The sequence below is a fragment of the Anolis sagrei genome, chromosome 4 (genome assembly GCF_037176765.1).
Source record: "Anolis sagrei isolate rAnoSag1 chromosome 4, rAnoSag1.mat, whole genome shotgun sequence".
NCBI classification, from domain to species: Eukaryota; Metazoa; Chordata; class Lepidosauria; order Squamata; family Dactyloidae; genus Anolis; species Anolis sagrei.
In genome coordinates, this window is record NC_090024.1 from 191,226,415 (window position 1) to 191,245,843 (window position 19,429).

A 19,429-nucleotide genomic window follows, 5' to 3' on the forward strand; every position below is an offset into this window, starting at 1 on the left:
TTAATACTTTTTTGTTCAAGAACTGCTACTTGGAGGACCAGTGTAGAATGTCAAGCATGTCCTGGAACAGGTTTTGGGGTATTTCCATTTCTGATTTCGTATTTGTGTCAATTTATCTTCCGGAATAAAGATTGAGTTGTTTGTTAAATGCTGGTATAGGATAGCACTCTAAACAATGAGCAAGTGTAGACATATCTCATGTTATGAGGTATGTGTTATATCATTGGATCCATAAATCTCATCTAAATGAGAGGAATCTTTTCTGTTAAATCTCAGGCACTGGTTTCATTGGTTCAAGAAACCTTCTTGGTATTGATTTCAGACTGATTAAGTAGTAAATTCTTGCCCCCCCCCCCCCCCCCCTTGAAGATAAGAAGAACATTTGCGCTCATCCACTCTGCTGGAACTTCCCTTGTTCTCCAGAAATTCTCAAAGATTATTGCCAAAGGTTCTGACATTACTTCTACCAGTTCCTTTAACATCATTCAATAGAGTTAATTTTTTCCCTAGAGGCTTGAATTCATTTATCTAGCTACTTTAAACAAATTCAGGTCTCCAGGGCTAGGTTTGTTACATGATTTGCACTTGACTGAAATGCAGACACGTTTTCCCCTAAAGAGTCCATAATTTCTTCTGTTTAGGGGGAGGTGAAGGCACTTGAAGGTTTATTTGTTGTTTCTTATTCCTCACTTTTATTCTCAACCCTTCTTCCAAGAAGCCCTTGACTGCAGACATGGTTCTTCCCTTCACACACACACACAAAATCTGTTTTCTAGGAAGAATCAAAATACCTTGATTGTCCCATATTCACCCTTCCAAATTATGGATCTGAATATGGATTTGCTGGTCCTAGTTTGCTGCTCTATACTAGTACACATATGGCAAGACTTTCAGCACTGGGCAAAGGTTTTGTTTTTAATTTCCAGCAGAGCTTTATATACTTTTATTTGGTTAAAAGTTTTTGAAGCAATCGTTAAATGTTGTCCTTGATTGGAAGGGGTTTTTGATCTATTTTGGCTGAGTATTATATCATCTGACAGTACTGTATTACTAATTTTGCAGGTGTCTGGGTTCCACAGTGATAACTGGTATTTTTTCCTCAATATAAAGCATCGCTTATCTCTGGTCCCATTTGGAGGCAAGGGAAGATGGCGAAGGTGGTACTATGGATTGGTAAGCAATTCTTGCCTCTTCAATCTTCATGGACATTCATTTATTTACTAAAGGCAGACTGTTGTTTCTACAGTTAATTTTGCATTTATATATAATAATAATAATAATAATAATAATGGTAATTCTAAACATTTATATTAGACATAGCTCAAATGAGTGACACGTCTTCATGATCAGACTACTTTTGATGGCTGCCTTTAGGATTAGAAAAGTATTGTTACTGGTTATTCATTTCCCAAGTGTTGAAAAGTTCAGGGAAAAAGTTGTTAATTTGCTCTGGAAGAAGTTGATATTTTTGTAGTATTTCTTTTGTTTGCAAACATAGAAACAGAGTGTATTTTAAGCACACTGAAATGTTTTCTAGACAATACAGCAATGAATGCTTCATTAAAAATCCCAAAAGACCAACCATGTCCCAGGGATGCTTCCGGCAATCTCACCACTATCTCTGCCACTGGGTTCAAAAGGCCACATCTCCAAACCATTTGTCAGTTGCTTTAGCTCAAGGATGGGGAATCTATAACCCTGCATCTGCTATTGGACTCCAACTGTCATCAGTCCCATCCAATATCATCACTAGTCAAGAGCGATAGGAGATATAGCTGAACTTCCAGCGGGCCACAGGTTTCTCTCTCTTACCTTAGTTCAAGGTATCACATTTCCCAAATTCTAATGGACATTGCATTCCAAGGCTGCAACAGAAAAATCCAACACATTAAGAAACACCAATATTATTTTGCTAAACAACCACTGAGTAACATATTCTGCAAAATAGAAACAAAGTAATCACAATAGCTAAATGCATAGCAGTATCATCCCCAGCTCAGATTGACCAGCAATTTGGTGTCTACCATTTGTCCTGATTGACTATCTTAAATCATTTGAAGCTGCCTGCTCAATAGGCATTTTGGATTGTGCCCTTCCTTCTTCTGTGTTGTCTCCTTATGGCATAATGCTGTGGTTTGGATAATGTGCATTAAACATTAAGAGAGCTAATAAGTGGAAGAACCTATATAGAAGCAGTAGCTTTGACAGGATGCCCTACTGTATGCTTGTTATCTGTTATTATAGTGTAAATTAATGGACTATTTATTTATTTATTTATTTTGAGCATTTATATCCCATCCTTCTGACCTCCGAAGAGGGACTCAGGATGGCTTACAACAGGCAGACTAGCCATTGGATTGTTTACTATGATTCTGAGTGAGATATGCCTTGTTAATTAATCATATTCTGCTGTTTTGTTTGCTAGGTCTGACCATTTTGCTGCACCTGCAGCTGGGTAAGCATCTTGTTTATTTTCTCTGAGTTTAATTGAGATTTTTTGAAAATCATGTTGTATAGAAGAACCAGGTCTTAATGCAATAGACTATATGGTACCTAGTTATTAGCTGAAGGCTATCCAGTAGTGAAGTCTGATGGTTTCCATATCAAGGAGTTGGTATATCTATTCTGATTTTAATCTGAATTTTAAAGAAATTACCAAGGTACTGAACCCTAATCAGAAAACAGGTTAAGCATCTTGTTTTTTTAAATGTTAGATTAAAATGTGGAGTGGATCCACCATTACATTTGTATGGAATGGTGAATATGGAATACTGAATATATGGATGTCAGAAGCCTCTAATGTTGCATGGTACTGTTTGGTTTCTTATTATATATCCCCCAAAGGAGTCAATGGCAACACTTCATTTTTCACTTCCCATGCACTTTGGAAATTTAACCAGCAGTATCTCAGAGCCCTCTCCCATTTCCACCTTTGAAAACTACTAGACTCTTTTTTTTTTCTTGTCTTCCCACTTTTGGTAAGCTGCCCTTCTAAGAAACCCCCCATTTGGAACTTTGGACAACAACCCCTCTGTCACTTTTAAAGTGTGTACCACAATTTCCTGATGCAAAATAAGTGTTCCATTTGCTTTTTGTGAGCTCTCCAATTTGGGACCTTGATTTGAAACCTGGCACTGCAAGTCACATATTTTGTTGCAATCGTTAATCTGAGTGAAGACCGCAGTCAAGAAATTGGAAGAAGTCTAGGACTCGGAAAAGCATTTATGAAGGAACTAGACAGAATCTTAAAGTGTAAAAATATATAATTGAACAATAAAGTTAAACGTTTCCATGTCATCATATTCACTATTTCTATATATGGTTGTGAAAATGTGAATAGGAAAAAATTAGCTCATTTGAGATGTAGTGCTGGAGAAGAGTACTGCAGATAGCATGGACATGGTGTCATGTAAGTTTTAGGTTACTTCTGCAACTTGCATGTATTCGCTAGTGCTCCACTTTTGAAAATTTAAAGTCTTGTAGTTACTCAAATTTGTTTCCAGCTATAGTTAAAATATCAGGTGCTTTTGTACAGGGCCATAGCCAGAAAAAAAATTCGGGAGGGGTTGAAAATTTCGGGGGGGGGGGGTGTTGAAAATTTTGTGGGGGGGGGGGGAGTTGAAACCTGCTTCCTAGCTCACACTGAAGCAAAGAGCACAGCAGTGGGCAGAGCAGCCTTCAATAGCCTGCAGCTCAGCCCCTGTCAACCACCTCCACCAAGTCTGGCCTCCTTAATGAGAGCATTCAACACCCCCCCCCCCCCTCAACTTGGTTGCTTTGCTACATCGGCTATTGCTGCAAGTAATGACAGTGTGAATAAATTGTCAATATTTGCTTGAGATAGTGCTTGCAGTTCTGGAGGGACTCTTATTTTTTTGCGTCTCATAGACTTAGCATGGGGATTTGGTTAACCAGTTAAAATTCATGAGTAAACCAGGTATTTTTTTAACCCTTCTCAACCCCTGGGCAGACTCAGGGCGGCTTACAATTGGCAATAATTCAGTGCCGCTAAGATGTTATCATTCAGTAGTTGTAGGGGGGAAAATCTAAAAAATATACAGTTTTATCTTGGTAGATAATAATGTTTCTCTAGATGTAAAATCTTGTCCCTGCATGCCTAAATTAGGTGGCTGCACTCATGCATCATTGTATACTTAACTCAGTACTTACATAAGTAACGTCTCCTTACCTGACCTCCGACCACTATTCCAATCACTGGTAGAATGACCCTTCTTCTCCCAATGGAGTTGATGCCTGGTACTTACTTAGGCGATCCCTCGTTGGATGAGTAAGATGGTCTTCCATTATGGATTTCCTTGTGGGTCCGTATGTGGCTGTGGAGCCCTATTCTTGCTCTGCATCTTCTTCCGCAGTGAGGGCATTGGTTTCCAGGTGGAAGGCGTTCCCGGTCGGGGTTGGCTTGACTCGCCTTCCTCCTGGCACGTTTCTCTCTTTCACCCTCCACTCGTGCCTCCTCGAATTCTGCAGCACTGCTGGTCACAGCTGTCCTCCAGCTGGAGCGCTCAAGGGCCAGGGCATCCCAATTCTCAGTGTCTATGCCAGAGTTTTTAAGGTTGGCTTTCAGCCCATCTTTAAATCTCTTTTCCTGTCCACCAACGTGCCGTTTTCCGTTCTTAAGTTCGGAGTAGAGCAACTGCTTTGGGAGACGGTAGTCAGGCATCCGGACAACGTGGCCGGCCCAGCGGAGTTGATGTTGGAGGACCATCGCTTCAATGCTGGTGGTCTTTGCTTCTTCCAGCACACTGACGTTTGTCCGCTTGTCTTCCCAGGAGATTTGCAGGATTTTCCGGAGGCAGCGCTGATGGAATCGTTCCAGGAGTTGCATATGACGTCTGTAGACTGTCCACGTCTCACAGGCATATAGCAGGGTTGGGAGGACAATGGCTTTATAGACAAGCACCTTGGTCTCCCTACGGATGTCCCGGTCCTCAAACACTCTCTGCTTCATTCTGGAAAATGCTGCACTTGCAGAGCTCAGGCGGTGTTGTATTTTGGCGTCGATGTTGACTTTGGTGGAGAGGTGGCTGCCAAGGTAGCGGAAATGGTCGACATTTTCTAATGTTACACCATTAAGCTGTATTACTGGCATTGGAGAGGGATTGGCTTGTGACTGCTGGAACAGCACCTTGGTTTTCTCAATGTTCAGTGACAGGCCGAGCTTCTCGTAGGCTTCTGCGAAGGTGTTTAGAGTGGCTTGTAGATCTTCTTCTGAATGCGCACAGACGACATTGTCATCAGCATACTGGAGTTCTATAACAGATGTTGTTGTAACCTTGGTTTTGGCTTTCAGTCTGCTGAGGTTGAATAGCTTGCCATCTGTCCGATAGATTATTTCTACTCCGGTGGGAAGCTTCCCATCAACAAGGTGAAGTATCATAGCGATGAAGATGGAGAATAGAGTTGGGGCGATAACACATCCCTGTTTGACACCGGATTCCACCTTAAATGGGTCACTTTGGGAGCCACTGCTGTCCAAAACTGTTGCCATCATGTCATCATGGAGGAGCCGCAGGATGTTCACAAATTTGTTAGGGCACCCGATTTTTTGGAGGATGGTCCAGAGAGCGCTGCGATTCACTGTGTCAAATGCCTTTGCAAGGTCGATGAATGCCATGTACAGGGGTTGGTTTTGTTCCCTGCATTTTTCTTGGAGTTGTCGTGCAGTGAAGATCATGTCCACGGTTCCTCTGGAGGGGCGGAAGCCGTTCTGGGATTCTGGGAGGGTGTCTTCTGAGAGGGGCAGAAGGCGGTTTGCAAGGATTCTTGCGAGGATTTTCCCAGCGGAGGTTAGAAGGGAGATACCTCGATAGTTTCCGCAGTCTGTTCTTTCCCCTTTTTTGAAGAGGGTGATGATGGTGGCGTCCTTGAAATCTGCTGGGATTTTCTCGGTCACCCACACTTTTTCTATGAGCTGGTGGAGTTGGTGTGTTAGCTCAGGTCCTCCCTCTTTAAAGATTTCAGCAGGGATCCCATCTGGTCCACTGGCTTTGTTATTCTTCTGTTGGCTGATGGCATTGCTGACTTCTTCCAAACTAGGCAGTGCTGCAAGCTCATCCCTGGTTTGTTGTTGTGGGATTTGTGAGAGGACCTCTTCGGCCACATTGGAGCTGCGGTTCAGGAGGCTTTGGTAGTGTTCTTTCCAACGTAGTGCAATTGAGTTTTGGTCCTTCAGGAGTTTGGTTCCATCTGATGAGCGTAGAGGCTGTATGCCATGGTTTCTTGGTCCATAGATGACCTTTGTGGCTTTGAAGAATCCCTGAGCATTATGGGTATCTGCCAGGTGTTGGATTTCTTCGGCCTTCTTTGTTCACCAGATGTTCTTGAGTTCTCTTGTCCTTCTTTGGACCTCAGCTTTTGCACTAGCATAGATCTTTTTCTTAGCAGCACAGTTGATGTCTCTCTGCCATGCTTGGAAGGCTTTCCTTTTCTTGTCAATTAGCTGTTGGATCTCGATGTCATTTTCATCAAACCAGTCTTGATGTTTCTTGGCTTGGTATACAATAGTTTCTTCGCAGGCTTGGATGATGGAGGTCTTCAGTTTGTTCCAATGTTCCTCAACATTTTCGGGGTGTTCTGTGGGTAGATGGTCCTTGAGTGCTGTTTGGAGATGGGCTCGTCTGGAGGGCTCCTGAAGGGCTTGGGTGTTCATTTTGCGCCTTGTCTTCCTTCCTTGGAGTCTGCGCTTGGGGGCGATCTTGATAGCCATCGAGGATCGAATTAGCCTGTGGTCAGTCCAGCAGTCGTCAGCACCTATCATGGCTCTTGTAAGGAGCACATCACGGCGGTCTCTGGCGCGTGTGATTACATAGTCTAAGAGGTGCCAATGCTTTGACCGGGGGTGCTTCCATGATGTCTTGAACTTGTTTTTCTGGTGGAAGAGTGTGTTGGTGATGACAAGGTTGTGCTCCGCACATTTGGTGAGAAGCAGGATGCCATTTGAGTTGCTGTTTCCAACCCCGTCTTTTCCAATGGTCCCTGGCCACAGGTCGAAGTCTCGCCCGACTCTTGCATTGAAGTCCCCCAGGAGGATGATTTTGTCCTCCTTAGGTATCCCCGATAGGACGGTGTCCAGCTGACAGTAGAATTTCTCCTTGATGTCTTCGTCAGCATCTAGTGTTGGTGCATAGGCACTTATGATGGTTGCCCGTTGGTTTTTGGCAAGATCGATTCGGAGGGTTGAGAGTCGTTCGTTGATGCCAGTGGGTGCTTCGGACAGATGTTTCATCAGATCATTTCTGATGGTGAAGCCAACTCCGTGCATTCTTTGGTCTTTTTCGGGCAGTCCCTTCCAGAAGAAGGTGTAGCCTCCTTTTTCTTCCTTCAGCTGTCCCTCTCCTGCTCTCCGGGTCTCCTGAAGGGCTGCTATGTCGATGTTGAAGCGTCCCAGCTCCCTTGCAATGATGGCAGTTCTGCGTTCGGGGCGTTCACTGCCACTGTTGTCCATCAGAGTCCGTACGTTCCACGTACCGAAGTTCATTTTTCTTTTTTGGCCGCAGGGTGGTGACCCCACTGGACGCTGCAGTCCAGTCAGGGATGAGTGAGGCAGACTATGTTTGGGGCACCTTTTCTAGCCCCCTCCCCATGTGAGGTGAGCAGAGTGGGTCCTCAATAGGGCTGCTCAGTCGCGGATACAGCTGCCGAACTACTCAACTGCCTCGGACCTTGAGGTAGAACGACTGAGTCCGTACCCACCGCCCATGTGCCAGTCTGTGACTAGGGGCTTCCAGATTTCACAGTCCTGCCCCCGTCGCCACTCGCTGATCGCCATGGGACTTTGGTTGGTTGGTTTTTATTTTCTTTGGAAGACGCCTGTGCGTGGATTTTTTTAATGTGTGGAGGTCAGTGCACAACTGATCAACACACAGACTTCACAGAGTGAGGTTCCACTGGTGATGTAGTTTAACACAATGACCGTGGCTTCTCAGTCTGTTGCAGCCTTCTTCCGCCTTCGCAGCCGTTGTAACATGTACCATGTTATCCTCCGCCTGCTCCACCGTTGAGGTCTTTGGGTCTTCAGACTGTGCTTGGTCTGGAACCTCCCCCGCAGCCACTCCTGGGAGTGCACGACTCCAGTTGTTGTGCCTACAGGTTCATCGGAACACGCAAGCCCCCTCACCACGACAAGGTGACAGTCCATCGAGGGGGATGCCTGATGCCTGGTAAAGTAGATTGGGAGCAAGTTACAATTGTTGCAATAGTTTCAAAATCATGACTAAGTAGCTTTTGTTAATACAAAACAGTTCCCATTATGATTGATGCTGATGACTCAGCCAAGGTACAGAATTGTTCTTCAATTTCAAATGTCTTCATCAACGGTCAACATCCTGTAAGGATCAATTTACTTCTGGTAAATTGTTAAGTGTATCCTTGCTCAAGACAGAAAATGAGAAAATATAGTCTGTAATTTGTATTAGTTCTTTTGGAGAGCTACACAACTAAACTGAGCAATCTTATATTTCTTAAATCTAAATATGTTTTTTTCTTCTTCTATCCAGGCTCTGCTTACAAACTTCTGTGTTATTTCACTAACTGGTCTCAATACAGGCCAAATCCTGCCCAGTATTTCCCAGAGAATATTGATCCACATCTTTGCACACATTTGGCTTATGCCTTTGTTACTATGAAAAATAATCAGATAGCGCCTTATGAATGGAATGATGAAGAACTCTTTGTTCCGTTCCAAGCACTAAAAAAGAGGTGAGAATTACTAAGATGAGTAAGTGGAACTTATCCAAAGTCCATACATAGAAAGTGCTCTGGATTTCTCTACATGATTGGTAGCAATTTGCTTCTGCTAGTCACTGGAGGAACTTTCTATATCTGTCTGTTTGACTGTCTGTCAATGTTACAACATAAGAAAAGTCCATTGGGATCAAACACTAAAGTCCTGTCCAGTTTGGAATTCTGTTTCCAAAGTGGAGAAAAGTGTTTTCTTGGACTCTTGATCCCAAAATCCCTGACCCTGAATTGTATATCTTGAATCTTCCACTGTTCAGTTTTATCTGATGACCCCAGTTTCTAGTATTATGGGAAGACCAATACTTGGTTCTCACACAAACCCAAATTATACATATATGACAGAAAGACAGACACATTCTTTTTAGAAATAGCATTGATTAATTTCCCTTTATTTCCCAACTTTCCTGAAAAATACCATGCAATGTGGGTAAAATGTCAACAAAACTGAACAATAAAATCATTAAAAGAGCAAATTAATGTTTAATATATGTGAAAACGTTGAGGAGAGAGGAAAGTGTCAAAGGAGAGAATGGAGTCTGGTCCATCTTCTAGTCAAAGGTAATATTTAGTCAGACAGTCAATCACTGTTCTTTGGGAGATATATTTCCCAATTATGCACAACTGGGTTGGCAGAAATGGAAGCTTTTCTTCTATCTGAATTCATGGGAACAGTATAACTCTTGGATTTCTCCTAATGTCAAACACAGTATTTGGTGCCACACTACACATGTTACAAAGTTCTTGTGTGTTCCAGTCACTGATTAATGTGAATGACTTATAGCATCAATGTAGACTGTACAGTTACATCTTATATTTCAGATACATGGTGCAAAAATATTCATATATTACAGACATGTTACAGGCAGAATTGTAATTACGCTGTTTCTCTTGTATCCCCTTGTTTTCTCATAGCAATCCCGATCTGGTTACATTGTTGTCAATTGGCGGATGGAATTTTGGCACTGAATTGTGAGTTTCCCCTCTATTCATTTTATGCTAGTGTCATTGTTGGTGAAATAATTTGGCAATCAGATTAGGTTTTAATTCAGAGTATTGGATTTTATAATAGTGAAACGCAGATTCATAGAGTTAGAAGGAAGAAGGGCTATCTGATTCAACCACTTGCCATGCAGGAATATAAAAATAAAGCACTCTGAGCACTAAAGTAGTTTGAAGGTTTCTTATAATTGATAGTATCTAATGCATCTGTCTAAATACTAGTACAGTGGTCCAATTACTGGGGGGATAATCAACTTTACAGAATTGTATATTAACATTATTTCTTGCAGCCATTAAGAACTGGTGTGCATATCATTTTGGTGATTTAAAAATCCCAATTGCTAATTCTTAATTGCTTTGGATTATTATGGATTGTTTTTCTTACATCTGATCCTAAAATATAATCATCTTCAATTGTATGTAGTAAAGGTTGGCTAAAGCAATATAACAGCAACATGCAGGGGTGATTTCAAAAGATACAATCCAACAAAATACTAAACACTTTCAGGTCCAAATGATTTCAAAGTGCCTCATCATCTCACTGAAATATATTTAACTTTGATTGGAGAGTGACCTAAAGGGAGCTACTGTATATACTGCCAAAAGACACATATTTAAGACTGGATTTCTCCATAGGTTCACCATTATGGTCTCCACACCCGAAAACCGGGAGACTTTCATCAAATCAGTGATTGCATACCTTCGTAAGTATGGATTTGATGGGATTGACCTAGACTTCGAATACCCAGGCTCTAGGGGAAGTCCCCCAGAGGACAAGGCTCGATTTACCTATTTGGTTCAGGTAATGATTGAGTACATAATTTACTTTATGTCAGCTACTCACAACCATTATTCATATCATCTGCAAATATTATTACAGATGTGAATCTGCTTAAGTTTCTATTTTTTTAAGTGGGTTTAGAGGAACAGTAAAATATGTTTTTCTCCATTTGTGATGTTATGTAAGTACTTTGCATACACATGCATTTTGCTGTCCATCCACCTGTTTGAATTGTGCAATTATATTCACGCAAATGTGTTTCATTAACTTATATTTTGAAAATTTAAAATATTTTTGATAGTTTTAAATAAATATGTATTTTTGAAGAATATTTTAAATGCTATATATATATATATATCACAATAATAATAGAATATGCAACAAGTTTTTAAATGTTTTAAAAACTACACATCTACATTTAACCTACTACAACTACCAACACTACAACAAAGTACCTATTAAAATGCAGATCGTAAACACAAAAATAAAATGCATAAATAAACACACTAACACAAAATGCAAATCTAACAGACAGAAAAAAAACAGAAACCACTAATTTGGTTTTAATCTTTATGATCTTAAGAATATTTTACAAAGATGATGAGGATGATAATAATAATAATAATAATAATAATAATAATAATAACCCCGCCACCATCTCCCCAAGGGACTTGGAGCGGCTTACATGAGGCCAAGCCCAACATGTTAATGTTCTTAACATATAACCCTGAAAATAATCTGACATGTTTTGAGTATTTATTTGGCTTGTGTTAACATTGTTCTTCCACAGCTTTAGGAAACATTGTTTATTGTGGGTTTACATCTTTGTATATGTTTGTATATGCTGAAAACATGTAGCCCACCCTGAAATCATTTTTCTGGAACAAAGGTTGGTATACCTTTGTAAAATGAATAACAAATAAACAATTTTAAATTGATAATTAATTGAGGAGTATATTGATTAGCTCATATAATAATTGGAAGAGTGTTATTATTCACCATTTTTGTTTTGCTTTGCAGGAAATGAGAGATGCTTTTATAAAAGAAGGTGGGCAGCCAAGACTGTTGGTCACAGCTGCAGTGTCTGCTGGTGTAGAAACAATTAATGCTGGATATGAAATTGCTAACTTAGGGAAGTAAGTACAATTGTCAAATGTACTGTGACCCTCAGCAATAATCATATACGGTGTTTGTGCCCTCTCCAGTTTAGAAAAATTCTGACACATGAATACCCTTTGATTATAGAAAGGCCTCAAAATACGAATTTGCTAAACCTGGAAACATTCATTTCATTATTTTTGAAAGTATGTTAAACTGGCCTTTGGTTTTAAAAAGATATATTTGGAATTTCCAAGGATATATTTCTATATCTGTGGTGCTCAGAATAAAATAGCTCCTTAAGACTCTAAACATTTTATTCTGGGGTGGACACCCTGATGGATAAAGCATCAAAAAAATTGAATAAATATTTGTTTTTATCTAATTTAAAGGAAAATTGACACCTTTATTTCAATACATTCTAAGAACACACATTGGAAACAAGTGTATTTCAAAATAATGGACAAAAATAATTTTAAACTCCATGTTACAGTTCTATACATACCAATATCTGATGCTAGGGTTGAACTGCACCTCTTTCTTAACTCAAAGGGTGAAACATGTGGTCCTTCGGGTGTTTTTGGATTCTGTCTCATGATTCTGCAATACTGACTGGTTTGAATTGATACAAGTAGCAGTCTGACAGCATCTGGAGAGCCTTCCTCATTCTAAAACACAGGCAAATCAGCATGTGTAAGATGTAAATTGATACCATATCTCACTGGTAGCATTTTAGGTCACTATACTGCACTACATTAGACAATGTAGTGCAGTATAGGATGAGTGATTGATTCCTAATTGATTTTTCTTTACTTGCATCAGGCTGTTTGATTTCATCAGTGTAATGACATATGACTTCCATGGTGACTGGGATTCCACCACCGGATGCAATAGCCCACTGTACGCAGGCTCTGAGTGGTGTGATGTTGATATTTTCAATTGTGTGAGTAAAGGATCCACTCATAAACTTCAGGTTTTTTTTAATATAAAAAGATGAAAATATAGTTCAAATATTTCCCCCTGTGTTTTGGCAGAAATATGCTATGGAGTATTGGAGGGACCAAGGTGCTCCAGCGGAGAAGCTGCTCATGGGGTTCCCCACCTATGGACGTTCTTTAGGGCTTTGGAGCAGTGGTGAAGCAGGACTCTGTACATCAATCTCAGGGGCTGGTCCTGCAGGGCAATATACAGAAGAGGCTGGATATTGGGCTTACTTCGAGGTATGACAGAATGAAGCGTATGAACCAGTATGGCATAGTTGTTTGAGTATTGGACTAGGACTCTAGGGTTTAAACCCCTGCCCACCCATGGGAATCCACTGGGTAGATTTGGTCAAATCCTCTGAAAATATATTGCCATAAGCTAGACTTGACTTAAGCATATGAAAGCGTGAACATTGAGAATGTGATATCCTAAATTGGAAATATATGTCCATGACAGACATTTGTAAGTTACTTTAAATTAGCTGAAGTCCCCCAGTAGTTACTATTGTAATACTGTTGCAATACAGGTTGAGTATCCAGAAATCTAAATGCTCCAAAATCCAAAAATGATAACATGGGTAACTGAGAAAATGACACCTTTGCTTTCTGATGGTTCAGTGTATACAAACTTTGTTTCATGCACACAATTATTAAAGACTATTGTACATAAATTATCTTCAGCCTATGTGCATAAAGTGTATATGAAACACAAATGACTTTTATGTTTAGACTTGGTTGCCTTTTGAGATAGCTCATTGTGTATGTGTAAACATTCCAAAATCGGGTCGACCCTGAAATCTAAAATATTTCTGGTCCCGAGCATTTTGGAAACAGATATCCAACACTATAATATGTTTCAAAAGTAGCCATTGACCCCGCCCCCCCTGCAAGTGAATGAGCCAAATTGCTGGTTTATGGTAGAAAAACACTCTTCTGTGCATGTCACAGTGAAGAATCAGCATTTCAATCATGTACTATTCCTCCTTTGAAATTTGATAGCACTATATTGCTAATAATTATTAGAATAACTAATCAATTACAACAGTATTCAGAGTTGTATAATGCTTTTATTAGGATGATAAAGTGTCACAAAAATATGTGAGCAGAATTTTTAATGAGGTTAGCTAGTATAAACATTCGTGGATGGTGTTATTTGTCATGATCTTTGACTAGTACCATTAATGCATAAACTGAGAAATACCATTGGTGCTTTTCAAGGTAAATCCTCAGTCTGGCAATAATATTTTACTCTTCTAATAGATTTGCGATTTCATAAAGGATGCTCAAGTGCGGTGGCTGGATGACCAGAAAGTCCCATATGCCTTTAAGAATAATGTATGGCTTACGTATGACAACATTTGTAGCTTCAGACACAAGGTAAGACTTTTGTGATTTTCAAGCCTTCCTTCTCATTTCTGTCATTAATAACCTTATCTCTGTATATAGCATTTAAAATGGACTTGCTTGGGCCACATGTCTCTACATCTGCAAACTGCTTCTCCATTTTTAGGGAATAAATACTTCTGGCAACACATTTTCTTAAAGGTACCATAGGAGCCAATGCCAGCTCTGTTCTAATTCATATGTTTGGTAGGGTTGGTCCAGAAACTAGCATTGTTCTGGATGTACAGGAGCTTAGCATGAGTAATTTTGAGTTGATGGATGGATGGCAGGAGTATACTTGTAAGATGCTCAGAGTCAATAGAGACAAGATCCAAAATAGACATTTGTTTGTAGGTTGGAAAGCAAACAGGTAACTGTTGAGGGTTGTCCAAGACTGACAAAAGGTTCTTCTAGACTGCTGATTTGTGCCAGTTAGTAATCAACCATTTAATGCTTCTTCTTGACAGTTCTTGAGGCTTTTTGTTACCTTTTCCTGCTTCCTTGTCCAAATCTTCAAGCCACATCCTAGGGTCCTTTGTGGACATTCCTGTAATGTGGGTTGTGATTGTGGAGGCAGATATGCTTAATTCCCTCATCCCTCTTCTTTGCTCTTTCAGCCACTCTTTCTGTAGTGGCTTTGAGTCATGACAGTCAAAGTGCATTTATTCTACAATACAGAAGCTACCCATGTTGGCTGTGATAGGATGATCTCTTGTTTTTACCACATGAAATGCCAAGCTGAGATACTCTTAGGTCTGTAGCCAGTAGAAAACAATCATTTACATGTTATTACTCAACTGTACAAAAGTGTTCCTTATGTCAACCATGTATGCCAGTAAGTATCTGATGCAATGTAGATATTCACATTTGACAAATCAGTGGGAGATGCTAACTAAAACACTTTTCAAATTGTTTTTTCAAAGGCAAAGTACCTGAAGGAGAACAATTTTGGAGGTGCCATGGTTTGGGCCATTGATTTGGATGACTTTCTTGGTACATTTTGTAACCAAGGAAAATACCCTTTGATTAGTGAACTGAAGAGATTGCTTGAAACAAATGGTAAGAGGACAAAACGGATAGCAATATTTTAAATAATTTGGAAAAACAAGCGGCAATAGGATACTCATTTTCCTGGGATTGTTTTCAGCTGAACTTAGCAGGGCTTCTTTATTAATGGCCAACCAACCTGATCCTACTATTAGACAGAGTGACACTGTTTCAAGGCAGCAGATTTTTGGTGTCATGGTGAGTCAGCAAATAGTTTGTTATTACTGCATCTAGAATTTGGTCTCTTATTTGTTCACACTAGGGCAGAACAAAAAATCCTGAAGTTAATACTTGTAGACTTATTGCAAGAGAGGTATACCTACTATACTCAGCCTCCATTTTATGGAATCTGATACAGGCACTCTTATTGCTCCGTCCTTATCTTTGCTTTTGTAGGTGTTCTAAGACAAGCCTAGTGGGGGGGGGGGGGGGGCAAGGAGAGTGAAGTCATTGCTGTTTGACCTCTCTGATCCCCTGTATCTCCTGTGTCCTTAGACTGGGGAAGGTGTACACCATAATCTGCTGACAAAACCACCTACAATATCACTTGGAACAGCGATATGAATTTAAATATCTCCTAGTGCCTCTCAAATTATTTTAATTGGTCAAATCTGGAGAAAAACTGTTGAACATGTAGAAGTAAAAACTACAAATGAAATTTTAGATAAATTTCAGGCTGCCATGTCTCTCTCTCTCTGAGTATGCATACACATCTCTATATGTTCCCCAGCATTCACTCACCCCTCCCCAAAGTGAGCAGAGAAAAAAATGATATAATTAGCACTAGTACATATTTTAAAATGCTGTTTAATTTTGCTGTAGATCCCATTGTACCAAACTGCCCAGATGCAGTTGATCCTCCGACTGATCCTTCAACTGATCCTCCAACCGATCCATCAACCGATCCTCCAACAGATCCTTCAACCGACCCTCCAATCGATCCTCCAGTTACTCCTCCAGTGGATTCAGATCCATCATTTTGTGTTGGAAAGGTTGATGGGATCCATGCAGATCCCAAAGACAGTGGAAAATTCTATATGTGTGTTGGAGACCGCACTTATCACCTGAGTTGTGCACCTGACCTAGTCTTTAATGACAGCTGCAAGTGCTGTGACTATCCACATACCATTAAAAATTAAATGACAACAACTAGGCTCATTTACTGTGGATTTCTCTTGCCCTTCTCACAAAAGCAGAAATGCTGTTAAGATAAAAGGAAAAGCCCAACAAATTATTGGTTATCATTCACTCATTGTCAGAGCCCAACTTTTGAGATGCTTGAAAAATAATAAAAATAATGGAATATTATTAAAAATGTGCAATGTTTCTCTTAGCTGAATGTAAGATTTCACAAAGAAGTGCACACAAAGAAGCTTTTGAAAAGTAAGTGGTAATCCATCTGCATAACTCACATAAACACCGTTCAGGTTTCTGTCTCTGCCTCAAAGGAAGTGTTGGGGAGCCTAAGTTAACCCTATGACCTTCATGAGATTTCCATAATTTGACAGGCGGTTTGAGGACAAACACACTAACACATACTGTCCCTTATGTGCATTCAGTGTCATGTCTGAAAGAGCCTTTGTACAGTAAAGCATGTCTAGGGTTAGTCTACAAAACTGGGCAACTCTCTTTATTCAAGTTTTCCTCTGCTTGTGTGGACACACATTTGGGATTTCTGATGTTATATCAAATGAGCATAGGTCTTAACTGGAAGATTTTTTTTAACCTGCCACCCAAAGGAAAACAAAGGAGAAGCCATCCTAACTTCCTTAGGGAGGGAATTTGAAAGTGTGGCAGCAGCCACAGAGAAGGTCTTCTTCCATGTTCCTATCACCGGTGTCTGTGAAGATGCTGAGATAGGAAGAAGTGCCTTCTCTTCAGATTTTGAAACTTGGGCAGGCTCATATGGGAAGATATGGTCCTTCAGAGAGCCTGGACCTGAGTGGGGTAGGGCTTTATAGGTCAAAACCAGCATTTTGAATTGTGCCCAGAAATAAACTGACAGCCATGGGACTGTTGCAACAAAGGCTCCCTGTAGCCAGCGCCCATTAGTAATCTGGATCAAACTCTTTTGACCAGTTTAAGTTTTTGAACACTCTTCAAAAGAAGTCCCATTTGGCATGCAGTACAGTACTCCAACTGGGATATAACAAAGGCATGTATCATTGTAGCTATGTAAGGCATCCAAGGAACAGGAAGACTCAGGTTTCTGCAGTGGTCAGGAAAGCACAAGCCTGAGCATCTAAGGTCAGAGCTGAGTGCAGAAATATACCCAAGTTGTGTACCTGCATTTTCAGAGGGAGTATAACCCAATCCACACACACACACACACACAAAAGGGTGAAATTATTTATTGAATACGCTTCTATCCCACCCTTCTCTCCACAAGGGGGGCTCAGGGAGGCCTCACATAGGCACCAGCGATGCTTACAACATATACATTATAAGAATAACAGTAAAACATTTTAAAAACAGTAAAACAGTAAAACATTTTAAAATATTGTACAAATTAACCAATAAATTCATTTAACAATAATATTAGCATGCCAGTAAAACCAAAAATCAAGCCGGGGAATCCAATATCTCAAACCCAAAGTTCCTTTTCCTATTGTCACTATCATCTAGTCAAACGCCTGGCCCCAGAGCCAAGTCTTCAGTTGTCTTCTAAAGGACAGGAGGGAGGTGGCCAACCTGATGTCCTTAGGGAGGAAGTTCCACAGACAGGGGGCCACTGCCGAGAAGGCCCTGTCTCTCGTCCCCACCAACCGCGTTTGCAATAGTGGTGGGATCGAGAGCAGGGCCTCTCCTGACGATCTTAAGCTTCGTGATTGTTCATAGCAGGAGATACGTTTGGACAAGTAATCTGGGCCAGAACTGTTCAGGTCTTTAAAGGTTAAAACCAGCAGTTTGAATTGTGCCCGGAAGCTAATCGGCAGCCAGTGGAGCTGGTGCAACAAAGGAGTAGTGCGCTCCCTGTACGCTGCTCCAGTTAACAACTTGGCTGCCGATCGTTGGACTAATTGAAGCTTCTGAGAAGTTTTCAAATGCAGCCCCACACAGAGAGCGTTGCAGTAGTCTATTCGGGATGTAACTAGAGGGTGGACCACCGTGGCCAATCAGAAATCTTTCAGATTGACTCTGATTTACAGTAACACTACAACAGCGGTTTTCTTGGTAAGGTTTATTCAAAGGAGATTTGTCATTGTCTTCCTTTTAGGATGAGACTGTGGCTTTTATGGCTGAGCAGGGACACGGACCCTGGTCTCCTGCCAGAGCCAACCTCTTCACACAGGGCAAAATAACCCTGCTTTGCCACTTGGACGGGGCCTACTGAGCGCCATCAGATGACGCACAGCAGGCCCCACCCACATTCCTACCAATTGAGCTACCTGCACTTTCCTCCTCTTTTCTCCATATGATGGGGAAAAGGGTGGTGGGGCAATGTGCACTGTCTACCTTTTCCCCATCTGATGGGGACAGGGACACGGTGCTAATGTACCTTCTTCCATCTCCACCATATTATGGGGGAAGGAAGGAGGGCGTGCCACATGCCTTCCCTTTCACTGGTGACTGCTGGTGAAGTGGCATGGCCTGAGAGGGCCGTGTGAAGAGGTCAGCACTCAAACCACTGGGCCACATGTATTTAATACACTGTTTAGTTTAGCTCTCTGGCAAAAAACCCCCAAACACCCCAATTACGTGGCATTTTATCCTTTTCTAAACTGGAATTTCAACCGATGAGTATGCAAATCCCCATGCTTGACAGCAAAACCATCCTCTTTCACAGTGCGTAGGAGATCATTTCGGTTATTGTATAACATGTTTACTGAAATAGTTTTCAATGATGTGGAAATAATCTCCAGTCTAGGAATAACGGATTTGGAAATACCTCTTCCTTTGGTGTTTCACAACACAGTCATAAATGAATATCTTATGCACATCAGTTCCCAAAGATCAAGAATCCAGCCTTGAATACAATAGGACCTTTTGTGTTTTCCTGGAATGAAGATGGGGAAAGAACTTGTTCTACCTGCCACCATTCACGTTAGGAAGCTAGAAACCTGAAAGGTCATCTTGATTCAGGTTTGAATTTGCAGATACATATGATATGATTAATTCATCACCCATGTGACTTTTTGAGCACTAATTGCCATAGGGATCCATATGGAATCTGTTTTACAACTAAACTAGCTGCCACAGTTGTTGCTGAAATGCATAATAAGTGGCAGATGCTTGCAGTGTTGCAGCCCTTCCTTTAAAAGGCATTGTTTACATTAACCCATTAACAAAAATCATTGTAGCCTGGAACAAATGGGAAAGTGATTGGAATATGTACAGTCTTAGGGTGCATTCACACAGTCGAAGTAATGTAATTTGA

General features: G+C 40.8%; 1 protein-coding gene across 1 annotated transcript; it reads left to right on the forward strand.

Moving 5' to 3' along the window:
* The first annotated feature begins 1,112 nt into the window (after nucleotides 1-1,112).
* Nucleotides 1,113-16,366, forward strand: LOC132773666 (acidic mammalian chitinase-like). The gene is made up of 11 exons (XM_060773043.2): nucleotides 1,113-1,173; nucleotides 2,426-2,455; nucleotides 8,517-8,718; nucleotides 9,673-9,729; nucleotides 10,396-10,561; nucleotides 11,561-11,676; nucleotides 12,461-12,581; nucleotides 12,673-12,858; nucleotides 13,882-13,998; nucleotides 14,928-15,063; nucleotides 15,874-16,366. Exons 1-11 carry the CDS (start codon nucleotides 1,149-1,151, stop codon nucleotides 16,188-16,190), a joined length of 1,473 nt encoding a protein of 490 aa, XP_060629026.1. The 5' UTR covers nucleotides 1,113-1,148; the 3' UTR covers nucleotides 16,191-16,366.
* Nucleotides 16,367-19,429: the final 3,063 nt, after the last annotated feature.